Source organism: Leucopleurus acutus (genome assembly GCF_964270905.1).
Source record: "Leucopleurus acutus genome assembly, chromosome: X".
NCBI classification, from domain to species: Eukaryota; Metazoa; Chordata; class Mammalia; order Artiodactyla; family Delphinidae; genus Leucopleurus; species Leucopleurus acutus.
The window spans coordinates 7,117,003-7,139,851 of NC_139148.1; the positions used below are offsets into that span (position 1 = coordinate 7,117,003).

Here is a 22,849-nt window from a genome sequence, read left to right on the forward strand (position 1 = left end):
ACTGATGTTTTTGGTTCAGTAAGCGTATGTCGGGCACTTTCACCCCAAGCAGGAAATGCTTTAAGCGCTAGGTCAGTGCTGTCGCTGACCCAGTAGTCCTGTTCTCCTGGCTGCGCTGCCTCGGCTGCCTTTCCAGTGCCCTCATATCTACGGTGTCACGCGCTTACGAAGTGTGCACGGGACGAGGAGAAGGGAGGGCTGTGCAGGTGCGCTTGGGAGGACTTGATGGCTCGCTTGATAGGAAAAATGCTGCATGGAGACCCTCTTTGGAAGCATCGTCCTGAGACACAGATCACCCGTATCAGGCATACGAAGTGTAGGGTGCCTCCAGCGCTTCAGCGGGTCTCCCGAGGTGGTTTGATTTTTTTTTTTTTTCCCTCCTGCCCAAATAGTCCCTGGGATGGGGCAGTGTCTACCGAACGGTAGCGGTGAGCTCGGAGCAGCTTCTCATGCACACTTGCAGTCTTGCCGGCAGCGGCTGTGGACAGGCGCCTACTGCATGCCAAGCAGCGGGCTGAGCCTCCGGGGATTTCACCCATCTTCATGTTAGCCCTGGAGGTCGGGGCAACTGCTCCCTGCTCAGCTCTGGACACCGTCCTGGAGGGTTTCACGAGACTGAGCCTTCTCCCTGCCGAGCCCTGTGGACTCCGTCTGGGGCCAGAGTTTGAAAACTGCCCCAGGACGGGGCGGGGGGGGGGGGGGCGGTGGACAGCACGGACCATTTTCATGGGTCTGTTGTACATAAAATAGTGTTACTCACTATGGAGCAACAGACTGAGTTTAAAAATCCTAATCGGACTTAACATTCCAGCTAATTGTTTAATCCTCATTTGGGTGCGGGCAGCAGAGCACTGCCTCCGTTTTCATCACCCCAGCCTCGGGCTAGCACAGGGATGCGTTGGCCTCCTAAACCCCACGTAACCTGCCGTGTCCGTCGACACGAGGTTGGCGGACTCGTGCAGGGCGGGTGGCAGCAGGGTTCCGAAAAGGACAACGGGTGACTTTGCTTCTCGCCGTTGGCCCTTCACCGCTCACCGTGTCAGGGCGGGCCGCCGGTTGGCATCCGCCATGCGTGGGTTTAACAGCAGAAGCACGTCCGTAGTCATGGGAACAGGGTTTTTCTGGGGAAGGCTTCCCTGCTGGACCCCTTCTGAGCGGTCCTTGTAATTTTTCTCAAATGTGATGACCCACGAGACAGATAATCTGCTTTCTCTGCCCCTCAACTCGGACCACATGGTGCCGCTTCACTTCAGGATGGTGACCGATTAACAGGTCTTTGTACGTGTCATTTTTGCTCTGTAAAAATTCGTCATTTCGAGAGCTGGCAGGAGGGGGGAATGGGGAGCTCGTATTGAACGCTCGGAGTTTCCGTTTCGGAGGATGGAGAGGATGTGGAGATGGGTGGCGGTGCTAGCCCACAGCACCGTGCACGCCTCAATGCCACGGAACAGCACACGAGAAAAGAGACGGGACGGTAAACGTTGCAGCATATATATTTCATGACGTTTAAAGAAGTCATTTATTTACATTTTGGTCAAATGGAGATCAGTACTTTATTATTGTGAAAGACTTGCCTAAGTTCATTGACATCCTTCATCTGTCTTAATTTTTATTGCTCATTCTACATGGAAGACACGTTTTAATCACGGAGTTCAGTACCAGACGTTCACTACCAGACTCAATAACTTGTGTGCATGTAGGTCTTCCAATTGGGAACTGCCAAAGAAGGAAGTGCAGGGACTTCCCTGGCGGTCCAGGGGTGAGGACTCGGCGCTTTCACTGCTGAGGGCCTGGGTGTGATCCCTGGTCGGGGAACTAAGATCCCACAAGCCGCACAGCGCGGCCAGAAAAAAAAGCAAAAAACAAAGAAGGAAGCACAGGGTATCACAGAGGCCCGGAGAATCCTTGCAAAGATACAGGCTGAAACGAGGTTTACCGTGAGTAGCCCCAGGGGTCCCACTCCTGCATAGTCTGATAGGACAGTCACAGGATGAGAATAGGTTTGTTCTGTTCCGTTTCTGAATCAAACGCCAATGATTGAACAGGAAGGCCTTATCCTTCCCCTAGTCTTAAACATCCCCAGTTAGTTAGTTATGGCTGCGTTGGGTCTTCGTTGCTGCACGCGGGCTTTCTCTAGTTGCGGCGCGCGGGCTTCTCATTGCGGTGGCTTCTCGTTGTGGAGCACGGGCTCTAGGCGCGCGGGTCTCAGTAGTTGCAGCACTCGGGCTTCAGTAGTTGTGGCTCGTGGGCTCTAGAGCGCAGGCTCAGTAGTTGTGGCGCACGGGCTTAGTTGCTCCACGGCATGTGGGATCTTCCCGGACCAGGGCTCGAACCCGTGCCCCCTGCATTGGTAGGTGGATTCCCAACCACTGCGCCCCCGGGGAAGTCCCCCTGTTATTTACTGATGCCAAAAAGCTGCCGCCCGGCTGAGCTGAGTGGCCCGCAGATCCGGGATGGGTGAGGGGGTGCCGCAAGGCGGCCCTGACCGCGTTCCCTGCCCTGTGCCCACAGCAGGAGCTCATCGAGAGCATCGGTCGCAAGCTGCAGGTGCTGCGGCAGGCGCGGCAGAGCCTGCGGGAGGACATGCAGGCCAACAGCGCGCTGGGCGACGAGGTGGAGGCCCTGGCCAAGGCCGTCTGCAAGCCCAACGAGTTCGACAAGTTCCGCATGTTCATCGGGGACCTGGACAAGGTGGTGAACCTCCTGCTGTCGCTGTCCGGCCGCCTGGCCCGCGTGGAAAACGCCCTCAACAATCTGGACGACGGCACTGCTCCTGGCGATCGGGTAACTATGGCCAGGGCTGACCTGGAAGGCGGGGCGGGGTGTGGCTTTCCTGTGGGGGGTGGAGCAGACCGCCGGGAAGCCTCGTTCAGTCGCCGCGGCCACCTGTCCGCCTCGTAGCGCAAGACGCCGTTGAACGCCCAGGGCTTGCTCGCTCCGTCCTTGTAGCGGGGGCGGGGGCGGGGGCGGGGGCGGGGGGGAGGCGGCGCGGCGCGCGTCCGGGAGAGTGGACCTCTTCTCGTATAGTCCCACGACCGCTGCTAGTGTCGGTCTCTTCCTAGAACGTAGTCTCTGTTTGTAACCTTTCCCCACCGCAGGTAAGTGGGTAAGTGGAGCTCCCCCACTGCCTGACGAGTCCTCGGCCCCCAGTGACAGTGGCGTTTGATGGTGACTTGGTTGCTGGGACTTCACAAGAGGGCCGGCAGGGTCTAGAATGAGTCTAAGAGCTGCTCTGCTTTCCTCCTCCCTTCACAGCAGTGCAACTTGGGACATTTCTTAGTGGGTCTGCGTGTCTGCTCTTTGCACATGCAAGACACCATCTACCTTACAGGCTTTACTACTTCGTAGGTCAGGTAGCAGGAGCACATCTAGTTTGCTTCTTTCCACATAATAGGCCTTCAAAATGATCATCTTCATCATTAATAAGGCACCTTAACTTCTCTACAAGGGGAGCAGAAAAGGTACCCCTCCCCCTGGACTCCAGGTGAGAGTGGTTTCAGGTTACACAGAAAGATCTTACAAAGCGCGTGGCTTTGAGCCCGTGATCTTTTGTGCTTAGCCAAGTCGTTAGTGACTGTCAATCACGGAACGTATTGCATAAGGGTCGAAAAAGTAACTGGGGCTTTGGACCCCGATCCCCTTGGGTTACGTTCGCATTCCATTTTGCTGCTCTTGCCGTCTTTGCCAAGTTTATCTGAAAGAACTCAGGGAAATAACATGAATGGGAAAGAGAGACTTACTTGTAATTGAAATAGTAAACTCTCAAGGATCGATTAAATGAAAAATAGTATTGTCTTTGCAGCTCAGCTCATCCTTATCTCCCCTTGCTTGGGACTGACCAAGCCTTATTTAGAATTGGAGGAAGTAGAAGCAGTCACACACCGGGGCCCGTGGTCCTCCTGGGGACCTGGCTGCATAGCTCCTAACTGCATCCCTAGGGGGGCCGTGGGAGGGAGGAGAAGCAGACAGGCGCTCTCCCCCGTGGCTGTGTGTGGCTGATGCAGCGTCACCTTCGTGGACCCAAAGGAGTGCTCAGTCACCACGTCCAGGGGCAGCACAGTGGGCTAGCCTCCCGTGTGGCCGGTGCCAGATGAAAATCTCCGGGTCCGGCAGCCAGGGCTTGGGAAAGCTGCGGTTTGCAGAGACAGGCACGCTAACGAGTGAAAAGATGTGGCCTCAGGCTGTAGGAGGCTTCCCCTGTCTTCCCAGGTAGAAAATGAGCACGCGGGCAGATGCAGACACGTGAATCCCTCCCTCCCATCAGCAGCTTCTAGTTGCCAGGGAGCCCAGCTGACCTTAGTGGCCCGAACCGCATTTCTCGCATCAGTTGAGGTCTGTTTCCCTTTTGGTTGGCATGAATTGGCCTTATACCTTGCCTCTTGCCGTGAAAATACATTGTCTTTGTTTCACAAGCACCTGAAGCTCAAGGTGTCCCCCGGAACAGGTGACCCCGAAAGGTTGTGCAGTCGGGGGCACTTCCCGGAAGCCTCACCCCAGGAGCAGCTTCTGCTGTCAGCCTCCGTTTAATAGCAGCTCACCTTGTCTGAGCTCCTTCTGTGGACCAGCGCTCTGCAGAGCACTCGCGCACCCGGGATGCTCACGCGTGGCCGTGGGTAGAATGTCCAAGCTGCAAGGTGGCCCTGCTGGTGTCAGAAACTCGCACCGGGGACAGGGCGTCCGTGGCTTCTGCCAGCCGGCACTTGCAGACATCTACCGCGTTCACCTCTCCCCCCCCTCAGTTTTCATTAAAGTTAGAGAGGGCAGGGGAAGTGGGGGCGCGCCCTGTGGGCAGACAGCGAGTGCTGCGTTCTGGAAACGGGGGCGTCTGTGTGACCCAGGGCGGGACCCTCAGAAGGAGAGAGGGCACCTCCCCGACAGGCGCGGTCTCTCCCCCCGCCCCGCCGCCCCCTCTCACGGCCTCGGCTACAGCTTTGCTCCCGGGCTGCAGCTCCGTCTGCCGGCAGGGTCTAGCAGTCCTGCCCTGGAATCTCTTTAGAACCTGCGCCTTGTGTCCATTTGGCCACGGTATTGGCAGGGAAAGGCCTTGGACGCACACCGGCTGCCTCAGCCCTTTGCTCTTCCTGAGCATCTCCCGGTCCTGGAGCATTTCGTGCCTGGATGGCTCCCGTGTTCCTCACGGCCTTTCACGGAGACAGGAGCAAGTGGAGGTGGCAGCGGCCCAAGAGCGCCAACGGGGGAGCTGGCGCTGGGGCCTCTGCTCCGCGAGGTGCCTCCTGCCCACGCCCCAGGTGCTTCTGCGCGGGTCCCTAACTCGGGTGGCGTCAGGGTCTCCACTGGACCAGCCCCCAAAAGAGCTGCCGGACACCGTTTCCCCCCCCCCCCGGCCCCCACCACCACCGCCACTGCCTGGTCCCCAGCAGGCTCGTCTCTCTCTGTCTCTCCAGCAATCCCTGCTCGAGAAGCAGCGGGTCCTCATCCAGCAGCACGAGGACGCCAAGGAGTTGAAGGAGAACCTGGACCGCCGGGAGGGCATCGTGTCCGACATCCTGGCCAGCTACCTCAGCCAGGACAGCCTGGCCGACTACGCGCACTTCGTGAGGATGAAGTCGGCCCTCCTCATCGAGCAGCGCGAGCTGGAGGACAAGATCCACCTGGGCGAAGAGCAGCTCAAGTGCCTGCTGGACAGCCTTCCGCCCGACAGAGGCAAATGAGGGGCCTGCGGCCCGACGCCTCCCCGGCGGGGCACGCAACAGGAGGCAGATGAAAACCCCAGCCTGGACTTAGGTCCTGGAGAGAGAATCCCTCCCAGAACCAAATGGCCGTTAGAAAAGCAATAATTTCCGTGGGCGCGTTTGGGATGATTGATTGAATGTCTTAGTTCCCCTCCTGAATGCTGAGCAGAGTGGCTCCCCGTCACCCTTGGCCTGGAAGCAACCCCACGTGGCGCCCGGTGAACGGTGAGTTCCCGAGTACGGACTGAGCTCTGGTCCCGAGGTGCACGCACGTGGTCCTTGCCGGCTCGGGTCTGCCCTTCCGTCTTCCCACGCTGCACCCCTTCCTCCTCTCAGGAGGCAATGAGCGCGTGTCGGGCAAAGCCTGGCGCACGACCTCTCTGGTGGGTCGCGGGAGGTGGCGGCTGCCGGCCTCTCCTGTTGGCCCAGAAGTGTTGAGCGGTCGTTGTGTGTGTCATATAAGGATGATCTGCGACCCAGCAAAAATCAGGATGATACTTTAGTAACACTCGACAAAGGTGAATGGTTTTCCATGTGGTTAAAAACCAGCTGTGAAAAGAAGAGCGTACATGTTGGGTTCACTCACTCTAAAATTGCCACTTAAATAGCGTTCGCGCTTTAAAACACACGCAAAGCAGACACACGGTTTTAGCACTTCTCGGCTGACGTCACGGTTCAAATGGTATTTTCCTGCAAAGAGAAATTACTTGGCTAAAAGCGTGTCCGGTAAATGTGCTTGCTAGGTGTTTTTTGGCTTAAGGCCGACGAGATATTTCTTAACTTACTCTTTCCCCAGAACATTTATTTTGCGTGTGTATGATCCTTAATTACAATTGGCAATTTCTCTCTTTTTGCCTCTATTAGTTACCGTGCCGTAAGGGCCACATACCGTTTAAGAACCCTTGCCCTGGTTTCTCAGAGGTCCCGGTGGACCACAGAACTCCTAGACCCAATCTTTTTCTGCCACACAGTGTACAGCTCCTAGTACCCTTTTTTAGTGGTTGAAATTGTGAGATGGTAAAGAGTCTATTCACTAAAGAAAACGGTCAAGCTGTCATTTTCCACTGGACGGATCACAGGCTAGGAGAAAATAACTTGCAAATCATGTATGTGACAAACCGTTTGTATCCAGAATGTATAAGAACGCTCAAACTTAACAGTAAGAAAACAAACAGCCCGATTAAAAGGTGGGCAAAAGACTGAAATAGACGCTTCACCAAAGAGGGATATATGCATGGCGAGTAAGCACGTGAATCGCTGTTTTAGCCACCAGTGGCGTGGTTCTCACGTACTTATTTTTAATCTGATCACTGTGGAGTGGTGAGTTTCGTCACAGTGCTCATCTGTTGAAATGTGTGGTTAATGGCGGGAGAAGCCCTAGGATAACTTCACGTCGAGGTCATGTGCAGACTTTGGTTTGATCTGTGAGATCGTTTTACTCCTTATTTCTCTTACTCCTATGAAAGAAGTTTTCCAGCGGCAGGGGGAGATGTCCCTCTGTCAGCAGTGGCTGCTGCCTTACCAAACACAGACGCACGCAAATGTCTTAAAGGACACTAACTAGGCCAGACTTCGCCAGCCAGAGGGGAGACTGGACTCCCGGGCTGCCGCAGTGATCTCCGTGCACCCGTAGAGGGGGCCGACCTGGCAGGCGTCCGTGATGCTGGCAAAATAAACACTCCTTTGGCAGCCCACCGACGCCAAAGAGAAATGCCTTTTCAAGTTTTTACTCCTATTCAATTAAGCTATTCCTGACTTGAAAAATCCCTCTTCTGCCAACGAAGTGTCCTTGCCACGTGGTGTGGGTCACTTGCTGTGAAAACTGATCACGTCAGGAAAGGTAAAGCTGGCTGTCCATGGACACCCCCCCACACACACTGCCCCTGCTTCCTCCTTCGGGGAGACAACCACGGTGATTTCAGTGTTTTTAATTGTCACAAAGCTTTTACCTGTGATTCTTTCCCTTCAAATACAGTATTGTGATCATTTTGATGATATGTCTGTAAAATGTGAAAATAGAATTTGTGTCTGTATCCAGCTTTTTGGTGTCTTTTGAGACCTTTCTCTTCTACATAGCAATATATAGTGCTCTACTGTCCTTTTAACGAAGCACATAGAATCACAACATTCCCGTTTGCCTCTTCAGTGTCTGGTTAGTGGGGACCCACAGATTGCAGTGAGTCAATGTACATAACTTTGTATATAGTTATGTTATTGCATATAAAGACAATCTGGTGCTAATGTTTCGCCCTTGGCATTCTTCGGTGGTGGCTGATAGCTCACCCTTGGTCATAGCTCAGCTGTGGAATGCTCTGTATAGTGAGATTCCAGTCAGGGGCGTTGCGCCTTTGGAAGATGCGTACAGATTTCACGCTCAATACTTTCACTTACGTCTCAACAGATCATTCTGCTTGACGTTCACAAAATAAATGGTGTCCTTCCGTGAACCGAGCATGTCTTTGATTTACATCTTTTTTTTTTTTAAGAATTGCAGTATCCTTACCGTATATTAGATTCTTCAACCATTGATAAATGGTGGGATTAATTCTATGTATGTATGTATGTGACTATTTCTGCCAGTCTAGTAAAGGGCAGTCAATTTGCAGTCAGGAAAATGTCACAGACACAGGTTGTATAAGTCAGTGCCTGCCACAGCAGTGCTGTGTAACAAGCACTGTAAAATCGCAGCAGGGGCCAGTGAGACGTATTCCGTTAGCTCATGAAATTGGAGATCAGGCTCTGCTCCACGTGCCCGTCATGTTCCTCCTGGCACCAGGAGTTTGGCCTGGGCGGGTCAGTGGCAGATGCATAAGAGAACAAGCCCAGTCCCAGCCGTGCTTCTCCTGTCTCTGGTTAGAGTGCACCTGCTAACCTTCCATTGCCAAAGCAAGTGCTGCAGCCAAACCCAAAGTCGGAGGGTGCGGCATGTGCTCTACCCCTTTAGTGGAAGGAACCGGAAGTCCCGTGGCAGAGTGTGGCTACAGGGAGCTGTGAGGAGTTGGGGCCGTTGATGGGCCACACCTCCCACACCAGGGCCGGATACCGAAGAGCACGAAATCGTCCAGGACCCGAAGCCGAGCTCCTGGAGCAAAGCCAGCTCTGCCGCTTCGGGCGGATGGCTGTGAGCAAGCGCCAGCCTCCCCAGCCTCAGCCTCCTCCTGTGTAGCCGGAGGAGCGCGGTTGTGAGAGCAGCTGAGCTGATGTGTTAATGTGCTCAGGACCGTGCCTGGGTCAGACGGGTGCCAGTGGAAGCGCCCACACTTCTGCTGCCATCACTGTATTCTGGACCTGGAGGAAGTGCCTTCCCTGCATCCAAACGCATCTGTCGGAACCACCCAGCACACGGCAGTTGCTCCTGGGTGGCTGATTAGAAACGCTTCTGCTGTGCAGCAGGTTGGTGGGACCCGAAGGTTAGCCAACTGAGAGGGAGGGATTCTTTTGTTTTTAACAAATTTATTTATTTTTGGCTGCACTGGGCTTTCTCTAGTTGTGGCGAGCAGGGGCTACTCTTCGTTGTGGTGCACGGGCTTCTCATTGCACCGGCTACTTTTGTTGCGGGCTCTAGGTGTGTGGGTTTCAGTACTTGCGGCATACGGGCTCAGTAGGTGTGGCTCGCAGGCTCTACAGTGCAGGCTCAGTAGTTGTGGCACATGGGCTTAGTTGCTCCGCGGCATGTGGGATCTTCCCAGACCACAGCTTGAACGCGTGTCCCCTGCTTTGGCAGGTGGATTCTTTTTTTTTTTTTAATTCATTCATTCATTTATTTTTGGCTGTGTTGGATCTTCGTTGCTGTGCACGGGCTTTCTCTACTTCTGGCGAGGGGGGCTACTCTTCGTTGCAGTGCGCGGGCTTCTCATTGCAGTGGCTTCTCTTGTTGTGGAGCACGGGCTCTAGGCGCACGGGCTTCAGTAGTCGTGGCTCGCAGACTCTAGAGCGCAGGGTCAGTATTGTGGCTCACGGGCTTAGTCGCTCCGCGGCATGTGGGATCTTCCCGGACCAGAGATCAACCCGTGAGCCCTACATCGGCAGGCGGATCCTTAACCACTGCACCACCAGGGAAGCCCCAAGAGCGAGGGATTTTTCTTAACAAGCATTACTCAAAATTAGGAGAGTGAATTTGTGTTTAGAACAAGAAAAAAATTGACCCAAATCACAGATTTTTAAAAAGTGCACAAATGCCTCCTACATTTTATGTTGCCTTCTACCAGGATACTCTGCTTGTCTTATGTGAGTTCTGATATGGTCGAGGAATTCATCACACAGGGGGCAATGGAAACGCACCTTAGGCTGCTGCTGGGATGGTCCTTCTGGGAGCCAGTGACCCTTGTGCCACACTCCACGACCCATGGAAGGAGATGCTCAACGTTTTGCTTCTTCAGGGCCAGCTGCACTGCACACACTGAGCCAGTCTCAGGCACGGGGACGCAGGAGATGTTGACTCCATCGTTAACCTGTCAGCTGTACTTCCCTGTGGCTGTACCCTGAAAGCCCAGACATCCTGAGTGTGTGTTTTTTGCATTTCCCATTAAAAGAAGAGAATCCCGGAGGGGTGTGTGTGTGTGTGTGTGTGTGTGTGTGTGTGTGCTGGTATAGGCTGTGCATTGAGTCACAGAGAGCTGTGTGTGTGCTGGCGTAGGGTGAGCACTGAGTCACAGGTGTGTGTGTGTCTGCTGGTATAGGCTGTGGATTGAGTCACAGTGAGCTGTGTGTGTGCTGGCATAGGCTGAGCACTGAGTCATAGGTGTGTGTGTGTCTGCTAGTATAGGCTGAGCATTGATTCACAGTGAGCCGTTTGCCTGTGTGTGTGTGGGTGTGTGAGCTGGTATAGGCTGTGCATTTAGTCACAGCCTTGTGTGTCTGCTGGTATAGGCTGTGCATTGAGTAACAGCGAGCCAAGTATGTGGGTGTGTTTGTGTGCTGGTATAGGCAGTGCACTGAGTCACAGTGAGACGTGTATATGTGTGTGATGGTATGGGCGGTTCACTGATTCACAGGGAGATGTGTGAGTGCGTGTTTGTGTGTGTGTGTGTGTGCTAGTACAGGCTGTGCAGTGAGTCACAGAGAGCTGTGTGTGTGTGTGTTGGTATAGGCTGAGCATTGAGTCACACTTAGATGTGTGTGTATGGGCTGGAATCGGCTTTGAGTCTGTGTGTGTGTGTGTATGTGCAAGTATAGGCTGAGCATTGAGTCACAGTGCATTGCGTGTGTGTGTGTGTGTGTGTGTGTACAGGTGTACACTGAGCATTGAGCCACAATGAGGTGTGTTGTGTGTGTGTATGTGCTGGTATGGACAGCGCATTGAGGCAAAATGAGCCGTGTGTGTGTGTGTGTGTGTGTGTGTGTGCTGGAATAGGCTTTCAATTGAGTCACTGAGGTGTGTGTGTGGGGGGGCTAATATAGTCTGAGCATTGAGTCACAGTGAGGTGTGTTGTGTGTATGTGCTGGTATGGACTCTCCATTGAGTCATAATAAGCCGTGTGTGTGTGTGTGTGTGTACGTAGTCTAGGGTGTGCATTGAGTCACAGAAAGGTGTGTGTGTGTGTGTCTGCTGGTTTAGGCTAAGCATTGAATCACAGGTGTGTGTATTTATGTGTGTGTGCTGGTATGGGCTTTGCATTGAGTCACTGTTGTGTCTGTGGTGCTACAGACTGCATTGAGTCACAGTGAGCCTTGTGTGTGGGTGTCTGTCTGCTGGTATAGGCTGTGCACTGAGTCACATTGAGCCGTGTGTGTGTGTGTGTGTGTGCAGTTATGGAGAGTGCCTTGAGTCACACTCAACCGTGCATGTGTGTGTGTGCATGCACGCTGGTATAGGCTATGCATTCAGTCACAGGGGTGGGTGTGTCTGCGTGTAGGTATAGGCTGAGCATTGAGCTACCGTGAGGGGTGTGTGTGTGTGTGTGTGTGTGTACTGTTAGAGACTGCATTGAGTCACAGTGATTCGTGTGTGTATGCATGCGTGTGTGCTGCTGTAGGCTGTGCATTGAGTCACAGTCAGCCGTGCGTGTGTGTGTCTGTGTGTGTGCTGCTATAGACCCTGCATTGAGTCACAGTGAGCAGTGTGTGTGTGCTGGCATAAGCTGAGCATTGAGTCACAGTGAGCCATTTGTGTGTGTGTGTGTGTGTGTGTGTGCTGGTATGGGCTATGCATTGAGTCACTGGTGTGTGTGTGTGCACTTGTGTGCGTCCTAGTATAGGCTGAGCATTGAGTTAGACTGTGCTGTGCATATGTGTGTGTAGGTAGGGCTGGTATATTCAGAGCATTGATTTACAGTGAAGTGTGTTATGTGTCTGTGTATGTGCTGGTATGGGCTGTTCAGAGTCACAATGAGCCATGTGTGTGTGTGTGTGTGTGTGAGCTAGTATAGTCTGAGCATTGAGTCACAGTGAGGTGTGTTGTGTGTGTGTGTATGCTGGTATGGACTGTATATTGAGTCACAATGAGCTGTGCGTGTGTGTGTGCTGGTATACGCTGAGCATTGAATCACAGGTGTGTGTGTGTGTGTGTGCTGGCATAGACTTTGCATTGAGTCACTGAGATATATGTATCTGTGTGTGTGTGTGCAGTGCTACAGACTGCATTGGGTCACAGTGAGCCTTGTGTATGTGTCTGCTGATATAGGCTGTGCATTGACCACAGTGAGCTGTGTGTGTGTGTGTGCAGAGGGCAGGTATACACTGTGCACTGAGTCACAGTCAGCTGTGTGTGCGTGTGTGTGTATGTGGATGTAGTGGTATAGGGTGTGCATTGAGTCACATTAAGGTTGTGTGTGTGTGTGTGTCTCTGTGCTGGTATACACTGAGCATTGAATCACAGTAGGTGTGTGTATATGCTGGTGTGCTGGCAAGGGCTTGCATTGAGTCACTGACGTATATGTATCTGTGTGTATGTGTGTGTGTGTGTGTGTGTGTGCAGTGCTACAGACTGCATTGAGTCACAGTGAGCCGTGTGTGTGTGTGCTGATACAGGCGATACATTGAGTCACAGCCATGTGTGAGTGCATGTTCGTGTGTGTTCTGGTATAAGCGGTACATTGAGTCACAGTGAGCCCTGTATCTGTGCATGTGTGCTGGTTTAGGTTGTGCATTGAGTCACACTGAGGTGTGTGTGTGTGCTGGTATAGATCGTTCATTGAGTCACAGTGCTGTGTGTGTGCACACTGGCATAGGCTGTGCATTGAGTCACAGTAAGGGGTGTGTGTGTCTGTGTTCTTGTATAGGCTGAGCATTGAGTCACACTGAGGTGTGTGTGTGTGTGTGTGTAGTCTGAGCATTGAGTTACAGTGAGACGTGTGTGTGCTGGTATGAACTGTACATTGACTCATAATGAGCTGTGTGTGTGTGTGTGTGCTGCTAGAGGCTGAGCATTGAATCACGGGTGTGTTTGTGTGCTGCTATGGGCTTTGTATTGAATCATTGAGGTGTGTGTGTGTGTGTGGTTCTACAGAATGTGCATTGAATTAAAATGCGTGTGTGTGTGTGCTTCTATAAGCTGTGCATTGAGTCACAATGAGGTGTGTGTGTGTGTTTGTGCACTGGTATAGGCTGTACATAGAGCCACAGTGAGCCGTGTGTGTATGTGTGTGTGTGAGTGTCTACGCTGGTAAATGCTGTGCATTGAGTCCCAGTGAGCAGTGTGTGTGTGTGTGCTGCTATAGGAGGTTCATTGAGTCACAGTGAGGCACGTGTGTGTGCGTGTTTGTGTGTCTGTGTGTTCTTGTATAGGCTCTGCATTGAGTCACAGTGAGCCGTGTGTGTATGCTGGTATACGCGGTGCATTGAGTCACAGTGAACAGTGTGTGTGTGTGTGTGTGTGTGTGTGTGTGTGTGTGTTTGCTGCAATAGGCTGTGCATTGAATCACAGTGAGCCTTATTTGTGTGTGTATGTGTGTGTGTGAATGTAGAGGCTGAGCAATGAGTGTCTGAGGTGTGTGTGGTGTGGTGCTACAGACTGTTCGTTGAGTCACAGTGAGCCATGTGTGTGTCTGTGCTGGTTTAGGCTGACCATTGTGTCACACTGAGGTGTGTGTGTGTGCATGTGTGTGTGCTGGAACAGGCTGCTCATTGAGTCACAGTGAGGTGTATGTGTGTATCTGTGTGAGATTATACGCTGTGCACTGAGTCACAGTGAGCCATCTGTGTATGTGTGTGTGTGTAGGTATGGATGGTGCATTGAGTCACAGTCAGCCGTGTGTGTGTGTGTGTGTGCATGCAGGTATGGACAGTGCATTGAGTCACAGTCTGCCGTGTGTGCCTGCTGGTATAAGCAGTGCATTCAGTCACAGGTGTGTGTGTTTCTGTGCGTGCAGGCATAGGCTGAGCATTGAGGCACTGTGAGGGGTGTGTGTGTGTGTCTGTGTGCCTTTAGAGACTGCATTGAGTCAGAGTCAGCCATGTGTGTGTGTGTGCACTGGTGTAGACTGTGCCTTGAGTCACAGTGAGGTGTCTGTGTGTGTGTGTGTGTGTGCAGGTATAGGCTGGGAACTGAGTCACAGTGAGCCGTGTGTGTGCGTGTTATGTGTGTGCTGGTATAGGCTCTGCATTGAGTCACTGTGAGCTGTGCATGTGTGTCTATGTGTGTGATGGTATAAGCTGAGCATTGAGTCACAGTGAGGTGTGTGTGTGTGTGCTTGTGTGTGTTTGTGAGTCAGCTTTCTGGTACAGGATGCACATTGAGTCACAGTGAAGTGTGTGTTTGTGTTTGTGTGTGTGCTGGTATGGACTCTGCACTGAATCACAGCGAGGTGTGTGTGTGTGTGTGTGCTAGTATAGACTGTGCGTTGAGTCACATGTGTGTTTGTGTGTGTGTGAGGGTATAGACTTTGCGTTGAGTCACAGTAGCCGTGTGTGTGGGTGTGTGCGTGCGCGCTGGTATAGGCTGTACATTGAGTCACAGAGAAGGGTGTGTGTGTGTCTGTGTCTGCTGGTAATGCTAACCCCTGAGTCACACACTGTATGTGTGTGTGGGTGCATGTGCTGCAATAGGCTTCACACTAAGTCACACTGACTTGTGTGTGTGAGTGTATGTGTGTGTGTGTAGGTATAGGCTGTGTATTGACTCACATTGAGCCATGTGTGCCTCTGTGTGTGTGTATGTGTGCTAGCATAGACTGCACTGAGTCACAATGAGCCGTGTGTGTGTGTGTGTGTGTGTGTGTGTGTGTGTGTGTGTGTGTGTCCGGCTGTAGACTCTATTGATTCACAGTCAGCCGTGTGTGTGTGTGTTTGTGTGCTGTTAGAGTCTGAGCATTGAATCACAGATGTGTGTGTGTGTGTGCTGGTATGGGCTTTGCATTGCATCACTGAGGTGTGTGTATGTGTGTGCTGGTATGGGCTTTGCATTGCATCACTGAGGTGTGTGTTTATGCGTGTGTGTGTGGTGCTACAGACTGTTCATTGAGTCACAGTGAGCCTTGTGTGTGTGTGTCTGTGTGCTGATATAGGCTGTGCATTGAGTCACAGTGAGTTATGTGTGTGTGTGTACTGTATAGACTGTGCATTGAGTCAAAATGAGGTGTGTGTATGTGTGCTCATATAGACTGTGCATTGATTCACAGTGAGTATGTGTGTGTGTGTGTGTGTGTGTGTGAACTGGTATGGGTGGAGCATTGAATCAGGTGTGTGTGTGTTTGTATGCTCATATGGGCTTTGCATTGAGTCACTGAGGTGTATGTGTGTCTGTGTGGAAGAGGGGCTACAGACTGCATTGAGTCACATTGAAGTGTGTGTGTGTCTGTGTGTCTATGTGTGCTGGTACAGGCTGGGCATTGAGTCACAGTGAGGTGTGTGTGTGTATGTGCAGGTACAGACTGCGCATTGAGCAACAGTGAGGTGGATGTATGGGTGTGTTTGATGTTATATGCTGGTCACTGAGTCACAGTGAGCCGTGTGTGTGTGCTGGTACAATCTGAGCTTGAATAACAGTGAGGTGTGGTGTGTGTGCATGTGCTGGAATGGACTGTGCATTGAGTCACAGCCGTGTGTGAGTGTGTGTTTGTGTATTTGGTGGTGTAGTGTCTGCATGAGTCAGAGTAAGGTGTGTGTGTGTACTGCTATAGTCTGATAATTGAGTCACACATAGCTGTGTGTGTGTGTAGGATGGTATGGACTTTGCATCGAGTCACTGATGTGTGTGTTTGTGTGTGGTGGTACATACTGTGCTTTGAGTCCCAGTGAGCTGTGCGTTTGTGTGTGTGTTTGTCTTCACTGGTATAGGCTGTGCATTGAGTCACAGTTAGCCGTGCATATGTGTTTGTATGTGTGTGAAGGTAGAGTGTGAGTTGACTTACAGTGAGCCATGTGTGTGTGTGTACTGGTATAGTCCGTGCATTAAGTCACATTGAGCTATGTGTGTGTGTGCTGGTATACACTGTGCATTGACTCACAGTGAGCTGTGCGTGTGTGTGTGTTTGCTGGTATAGGCTTTGCATTGCATCACAGCAAGCCATGTGTGTGTGTCTTTGTGCGTTGGTATAAATTGTACATTGAGTCACAGTGAGACATGTGTGTGTGTATGTGTGTGTGTTCTGGTATAGACTGTGCATTGAGTGACAGTTATGTGTCTGTGTGTGTGTGTGCTTGTATGGGGTTTGCATTGAGTCACAGTGAGGAATTTATGTGTGTGTGTGTGTGTGTGTCCTGCTACAGACTAAGTATTAAGTCACATTGAGCTTTGTGTGTGTGTGTGTGCTGTTATAGGCTGTGCACTGAGTCACAGTAAGGTGTGTTTCTGTGCTTGTGTGTGCAGATATAGGCAGAGCATTGATTCACAAGTGTGTGTATGTGTGTATGCTGGTATGGTCTTTGCATTGATTCAAAAGGTGTGTGTGTGTTTGTGTGTGTGTGTATATACATGGAGCTAAAGACTGTGCACTGATTAACAGTGAGCCGTGTATGTATGTGTGACTGTGTGATGGTATAGGTTGTGCATTGACAAACAGTCACCCGTGCATGTGTGTTTCTGTGTGTGTGTGAGTGATGGTGTGGGCTTTGCATTGAGTCACTGAGGTGTGTGTGTGTGTATATCTGGAAGTACAGACTGTGCACTGATTCACAGTGAGCCGTATGTGAATGTGTGTATGTGATAGTATAGGGTGTGCATGTAGTCACAATGAGACTTACATGTGTGTCTTTGCATGTATGTGCTTGTATAGGCTGTGTATTGAGTCACAGTGACTGTCCGTTTGTGTGTGTGTGTGAATGTGATGTTATAGGACGTGCTTTGAGTCACAGAGAGCCATGCATGTGTCTCTGTATGTGTGTGCTGGTATAGGATTTACGTTGAGTCACAGTGAGCCATGTGTTTGTATGCTGGCATAGACTGCATTGAGTCAGAGTGAGCCTTGTGTGTGTGCTAGTACAGGCTGTGCATTGAGTCAGTGAGCAGTGTGTGTGTGTGTCCTGGTATAGGCAGTGCATTGAGTTCCAGTGAGCCATGTGTGTGTGTGTGTGTGTGCTGCTATAGGCGGTTCACTGAGTCACAGTGAGACATGTAGGAGTGCGTGTTTGTGTGTTCTTGGATAGGCTGTGCATTGAGTCACAGTGAGCCGTGTGTGTATGCTGGTATAGGAGGTGCATTGAGTCACAGTGACGTGTGTGTGTGTGTGTGTATGTGCTGCAATATGCTGTGCATTGAATCACAGTGAGCCTTATTTTTGTATGTGTGTGTGTGTGTGTGTGACGGCACAGGCTGAACATTGAGTCACTGAGGTGTGTGTGTGTGTGGTGCTACAGACTCTTCGTTAGGCCACAGTGAGCCGTGTGTGTGTGTATGTGTGTGTGTACTGGTATTGGCTGTGCATTGATACACAGTGAGCTGTGTGTGGGGGGGGCTGGGATCATCTGAGCACTGAGTCACAGATCTGTGGTGTGTGTGTGTGTCTGTGTATTTGCTGGTATAGATTGTGCATTGAGTCACAGTGAGTTGTGTGGTGTGTGTGTGTCTGTGCTGGTATGGGCTTGGTTTTATCCACATTGAGCAGAATGAGTGTGTTTGTGTGTGTGCACTGATACTGGCTAACCATTGAGTCACAGTGAGCTGTGTGTTTGTGTGTGTGTATGTGCTGGTATAGGCTCTGTATTGAGTCACAGTGAGCTGTGTGCATGTATGTGTATGTGTGTGCTGGTATAGGCTGCACATTGAGTCACAGTGAGGTGTGTGTGTGTGTGTCCTGGTACAGGAAGTGATTTCAGTCACAGTGAGGTGTGTGTGTGTGTGTTCATGTGAGTGTGTGTGCTTGTATGGGCTTTCATTGAGTCACTGGGGTGTGTGTGTGTGTGGTGCTTCAGACTACATTGAGTCACAGTGAGCCGTGTGTGAGTGTGCTGGAATAGGCAAGAGATTGAGTCACAGTGAGCCATGTGTGAGTGCTTCTTGGTGTGTATGTGTGTTCTTGTGTAGGCTGTGCATTGACTCACACTAAGCCCTGTATCTGTGCGAGTGTGTGCTGGTAAAGTCTGTGCATTGAGTCACAGTGCTGTATGAGTGTGTACACGCTGGTATAGGCTGTGCATTGAGTCAGAGTGAGGGGTGTGTGTGTCTGTGTGTTCTGGTATAGGCTGACCATTGAGTCACACTGAGGCGTGTGTGTGTGTGTGTGTCTGTGTCTGTGTCTGTGTGCTGGTACAGGCTGCACATTGAGTCACAGTGGTGTGTGTCTATGTGCAGGTACAGGCTGTGCATGAGTCACAGTGAGGTGTATGTGTGTGTGTGCTGTTATACGCTGTGCACTGAGTCACAGTGAGCCCTGTGTGTGTGCTGGTATAATCTGAGCTTGAGTCACAGTGAGGTGTGGTGTGTGTACATGTGCTGGTATGGACTGTGCATTGAGTCACAGCCGTGTCTGAGTTTGTATTTGTGTATTTGGTGGTGTAGAGTCTGCACGAGTCACAGTAAGGTGTGTGTATGTGCTGCTATAGTCTGAGAATTGAGTCACACATAGGTGTGTGTCTGTGTGTGTGTATGCTGGTATGGTCTTTGCATTGTCACTGATGTGTGTGTGTGTGTGTGTGTGGTGCTACAGACTGAATTGAGTCACAGTGACCCGTTTGTGTTTGTGCTGGTATAGGCAATTGAGTCACAGTGAGCCATGTGTGAGTGCATGTTGGTATGTGTGTGTGTTCTGGTATAGACTGTTCATTGAGTCACAGTGAGCCCGGTAACTGTGCGTGTGTGTGTGCTGGTATAGCCTGTGTATTGTGTCATGTTGAGGTTTGTGTGTGTGCGTGTGTGTGCTGGTATAGATTGTGCAGAGTCACAGTGCTGTGTGAGTGTGTGCACGCTGGTATAGGCTGTGCATTGAGTCACAGTGAGCCTATTGTGTGTGTGCTGTTATAGGTGATTGATTGAATCAAAGTGAGTGATGTGTGAGTGTGTGTTGGTATGTGTATGTGTTCTGGTATAGGCTGTGCATTGAGTCACTTTGAGCCCTGTATCTGTGCATGTGTGTGTGTGTGTGTTCTGGTATAGGCTGTACCTTGGGTAACACTGATGTGTGTGTGTTCTGCTATAGATTGTGTATTGAGTCACAGTGACATGTGAGTGTGTTCACGCTGGTATAGGCTGTGTATTGAGTCCCAGTGTGGGGTGTGTGTATCTGTGTGTTCTGGTACTGGCTGACCATTGAGTCACACTGAGGTGTGTGTGTGTCTGTGTATGTGTGCTGGTACAGGCTGCACATTGAGTCACAATGACGTGTGTGTGTGTGTGTGTATGTGCAGGTACAGGCTGCACATTGAGTCACAGTGGGGTGTATGTGTGTGTGTTGTTATATGCAATGCACTGAGTCACAGTGAGCAGTGTGTGTGCACTGGTATAATCTGAGCTTGAATCACAGTGAGGTGTGGTGTGTGTGCATGTGCTGGTATGGAGTGTGCATTGAGTTACAGCCATGTGTAGTGTGTGTTTTTGTATTAAATGGTGTCTGCATGAGTCACAGTAAGTTGTGTGTGTGTGCTGCTATAGGCTGGGAATGGAGTCACACATAGGTGTGTGTATGTATGTGTGTATTCTGGTATGGGCTTTGCATTGAGTCACTGAGGTGTGTGTGAGTGTGTGTGTGGCACTACATACAGTTCTGTGAGTCCCAGTGAGCTGCTTGTTTGTGTGTGTGTTTTCCTTCTCTAGTATAGGCTGTGCATTGAGTCACAGTGAGCCTTGTGTGTGTGCTAGTACAGGCTGTGTGTTGCGTCAGTGAGCTATGTATGTGTGTGTGTGTGTGATATAGGCAGTGCACTGAGTCCCAGTGAGCCGTGTATGCTTGTGTGTGTATGTGTGCTCCTATAGGTGGTTCACTGAGTCACAGTGAGGCATGTGTCAGTGCGTGTTTGTGTGTTCTTGTATAGGCTGTGCATTGAGTCACAGTGAGCCTAGTGTGTATGCTGGTATAGGAGGTGCATTGAGTCACAGTGACCATTGTGTGTGTGTGTGTGTGTGTGTGTGTGCTGCAATAGGCTGTGCATTGAGTCACAGAAGGTAGGTCTTTGTGTGTGTATGTGCTGGTATAGGCTACGCTTTGAGTCACAGTGACAGTTGCCTGTGAGTGTGTGCTGCTATAGGCTGTGCATTGAATCACAGTGAGCCATATTTGTGTTTGTATGCATATTTGTGTACGTGTGTGTGTGATGGTACAGGCTGAACATTGTGTCACTGAGGTGTGCATGTGTGTGTGTGGTGCTACAGACTGTTCGTTAGGTCAAACTGAGCCGTTTGTGTGTGTATGTGTGTGTGTGTGTGTACTGGTATTGGCTGTGCATTGAGTCACAGTGAGCAGTGTGTATGTGGGGGGCTGAGATCATCTGAGCACTGAGTCACAGATTTGTGTGTGTGTGTGTGTGTGTGTATATGTTGGTATAGACTGTGAATTGAGTCACAGTGTGTTGTGTGGTGTGTGTGTCTGTGCTGGTATGGATTTGGTTTTATCCACATTGAACAGAGTGAGTGTGTTTGTGTGTGTGCAATGTTATTGGCTGACCATTGAGTTACAGTGAGCTGTGTGTGTGTGTATGTGTGTGCTGGTATAGGCTGCGCAGAGTCACAGTGAGGTGTGTGTGTGTGTGTGTGTGCAGGTACAGGCTGTGCATTGAGTCACAGTAAGGTGTATGTGTGTGTGTGTGATACAATACGCTATGAGCTGAGTCACAGGGAGATGTGTGTGTGGGGGGGTAAATGTGCTGCTATAGACTTTCCATCGACTCACACTGAGCTATGTGTGTGAGTGTCTGTATGTGTGTGTGTGTGTGTAGGTATAGGCTGTGCATTGATTCACAGTAAGCCTTGTGTGTGTGCAAGTACAGACTGTGAAGTCAGTGAGCTATGTATGTGTGTTTGTGTGTTTGTCTGCAGGTATAGGCTGTACACTGGGTCACAGTGAGCCGTGTGTGTGTGTGTGTGTGTGTGTGTGTGTGGTGCTAGAGACTGCATTGAGTCACAGTGAGCTGTGTTTGTGTGTGGTGGTATAGGCGATGAGCCATGTGTGCCTCTGTGGGTGTGTATGTCTGCAAGCATAGACTGTGCACTGAGTCTCAGGGAGCCATGTGTGTGTGTCAAGGTATAGACTGTATATTGATTCACAATCAGCTCTGTGTGTGTGTGTGTCTGTGCGCACTGGTATAGGCTGTGCAGTGAGTCACTGTGAGGGGTTATTTTGTCTTTGTGCGTGTGCTTGTATAGGCGTTGAGGCACAGTGAGCTGTAGGGGTGTGTGTTTGTGTGTGTGTGTGTGTGTGTGTGTGTGCTGGTAGAGGCTGAGCATTGAATCATGTGTGTGTGTATGTGCTGGTATGGGCTTTGCATTGAGTCACGGAAGTGTATGTGTGTGTTTGTGTGTGTATGTGTGTGTGCGGTGCTACATATTTCATTGTGTCACAGTGAGCATTTTGTGTGTCTGTGAGCTGATTCAGTCACAGTGAGGTGTGTGTGTGTGTGTGTGCTGGTATACACTGAGCATTGAGTCAGAAAGAGTTGTTTGTGTGTTAATGTACTCGTATAGATTGTGCATTGAGTCACAGTGAGCATGTCTGTGTTCGTCTGTTTGTGTGTGTACAGTGGTATGGGTGGAGGATTTAATCAGTTATGTGTGTGTGTGTGTGCTCACATGGTCTTTCATTGAGTCACTGAGGTGTATGTGTGTGTGCATTGAGTCACAGTGAGCAAGTATGTGTGTGTATGAGAGAGTGTGCGCTGGTGGGCTTTCATTGACTCACTGGGGTGTGTGCGTGTGTGTGTGTTGTGCTACCGACTGCATTTAGTCACAGTGAGCCATGAGTGTGTCTGCTGGTATAGGTGAATGATTGAGTCACAGTGAGCCATGTGTGTGTGCATGTTGGTATGTGTGTGTATTCTGGTATAGGCTGTGCATTGAGTCACACTGAGCCCTGTATCTGTGCATGTGTGTGTGTGTTCTGGTATAGGCTGACCATTGTGTCACACTGAGGTGTGTGTGTGCTGGTATAGGCTGCACTTTTTGTCACATTGAGGGGTGTGTGTGTGTATGAAGCGGATACAGACTGCACATTTAGTCACAGTGTGGGGTGTGTGTGTGTGTGTGTGATGTTATATGTTGTGCACTAGGACACAGTGAGCCATGTGTGTGTGCTGGTATAACCTGAGCATTGAGTCACAGTGTGGTTTTGTGTGTGTGCCTTTGCTGGTATGGACTGTGCATTGAATCCCAGCCCTGTGTTAGTGTTTTTTTGTGTATTTGGTGCTGTAGAGTCTGCATGAGTCACAGTAAGGTGTGTGTGTGTGCTGCTATAGGCTGAGAATTGAGTCAAACCTAGGTGAGTGTATGTGTATGTGTATGCTGATATGGGATTTGCATTGAATCACTGAGCGGTGTGTGTGTGTGTGTGTACTGCTATATGCTGTGCACTGAGCCACAGTAAGCTGTGTTTCTGTGTGTGTGTGTGTGGGTATAGGTTATGCATTGACTCACATTGAGCCATGTGTTTGTATGTGCTAGTATACACTGTTCATTGAGTCTCAGTGAGCCATGGTTGTGTGTGTCTGTTTACTTGTATGGGCTTGGCACTGAGTCACAGTGAGGTGTGTGTGTGTGTCTGTGTGTCTGTGTGGTGGTATAAACTGCATTGATTCACATGGCAGTGTGTGTGTGAGTGTGTGTGTGGGCAAGAATAGTCTGGTATTGAATCACAGTG

General features: G+C 50.8%; 1 protein-coding gene across 2 annotated transcripts in view; it reads left to right on the forward strand.

Moving 5' to 3' along the window:
- SHROOM2 (shroom family member 2) overlaps positions 1-5,787 on the forward strand; it is a 131,245-nt gene extending 125,458 nt beyond the window's left edge. The window contains exons 9-10 of one of the 2 annotated variants that reach the window (XM_082865241.1): positions 2,512-2,784; positions 5,406-5,787. In XM_082865241.1, coding sequence (XP_082721367.1) covers positions 2,512-2,784; positions 5,406-5,672 — 540 coding nt within the window. In that variant the 3' untranslated portion in view covers positions 5,673-5,787. The remainder of the gene's footprint in view (positions 1-2,511; positions 2,785-5,405) is intronic. The other variant, XM_082865240.1, reaches the window with a different exon arrangement.
- Positions 5,788-22,849: the final 17,062 nt, after the last annotated feature.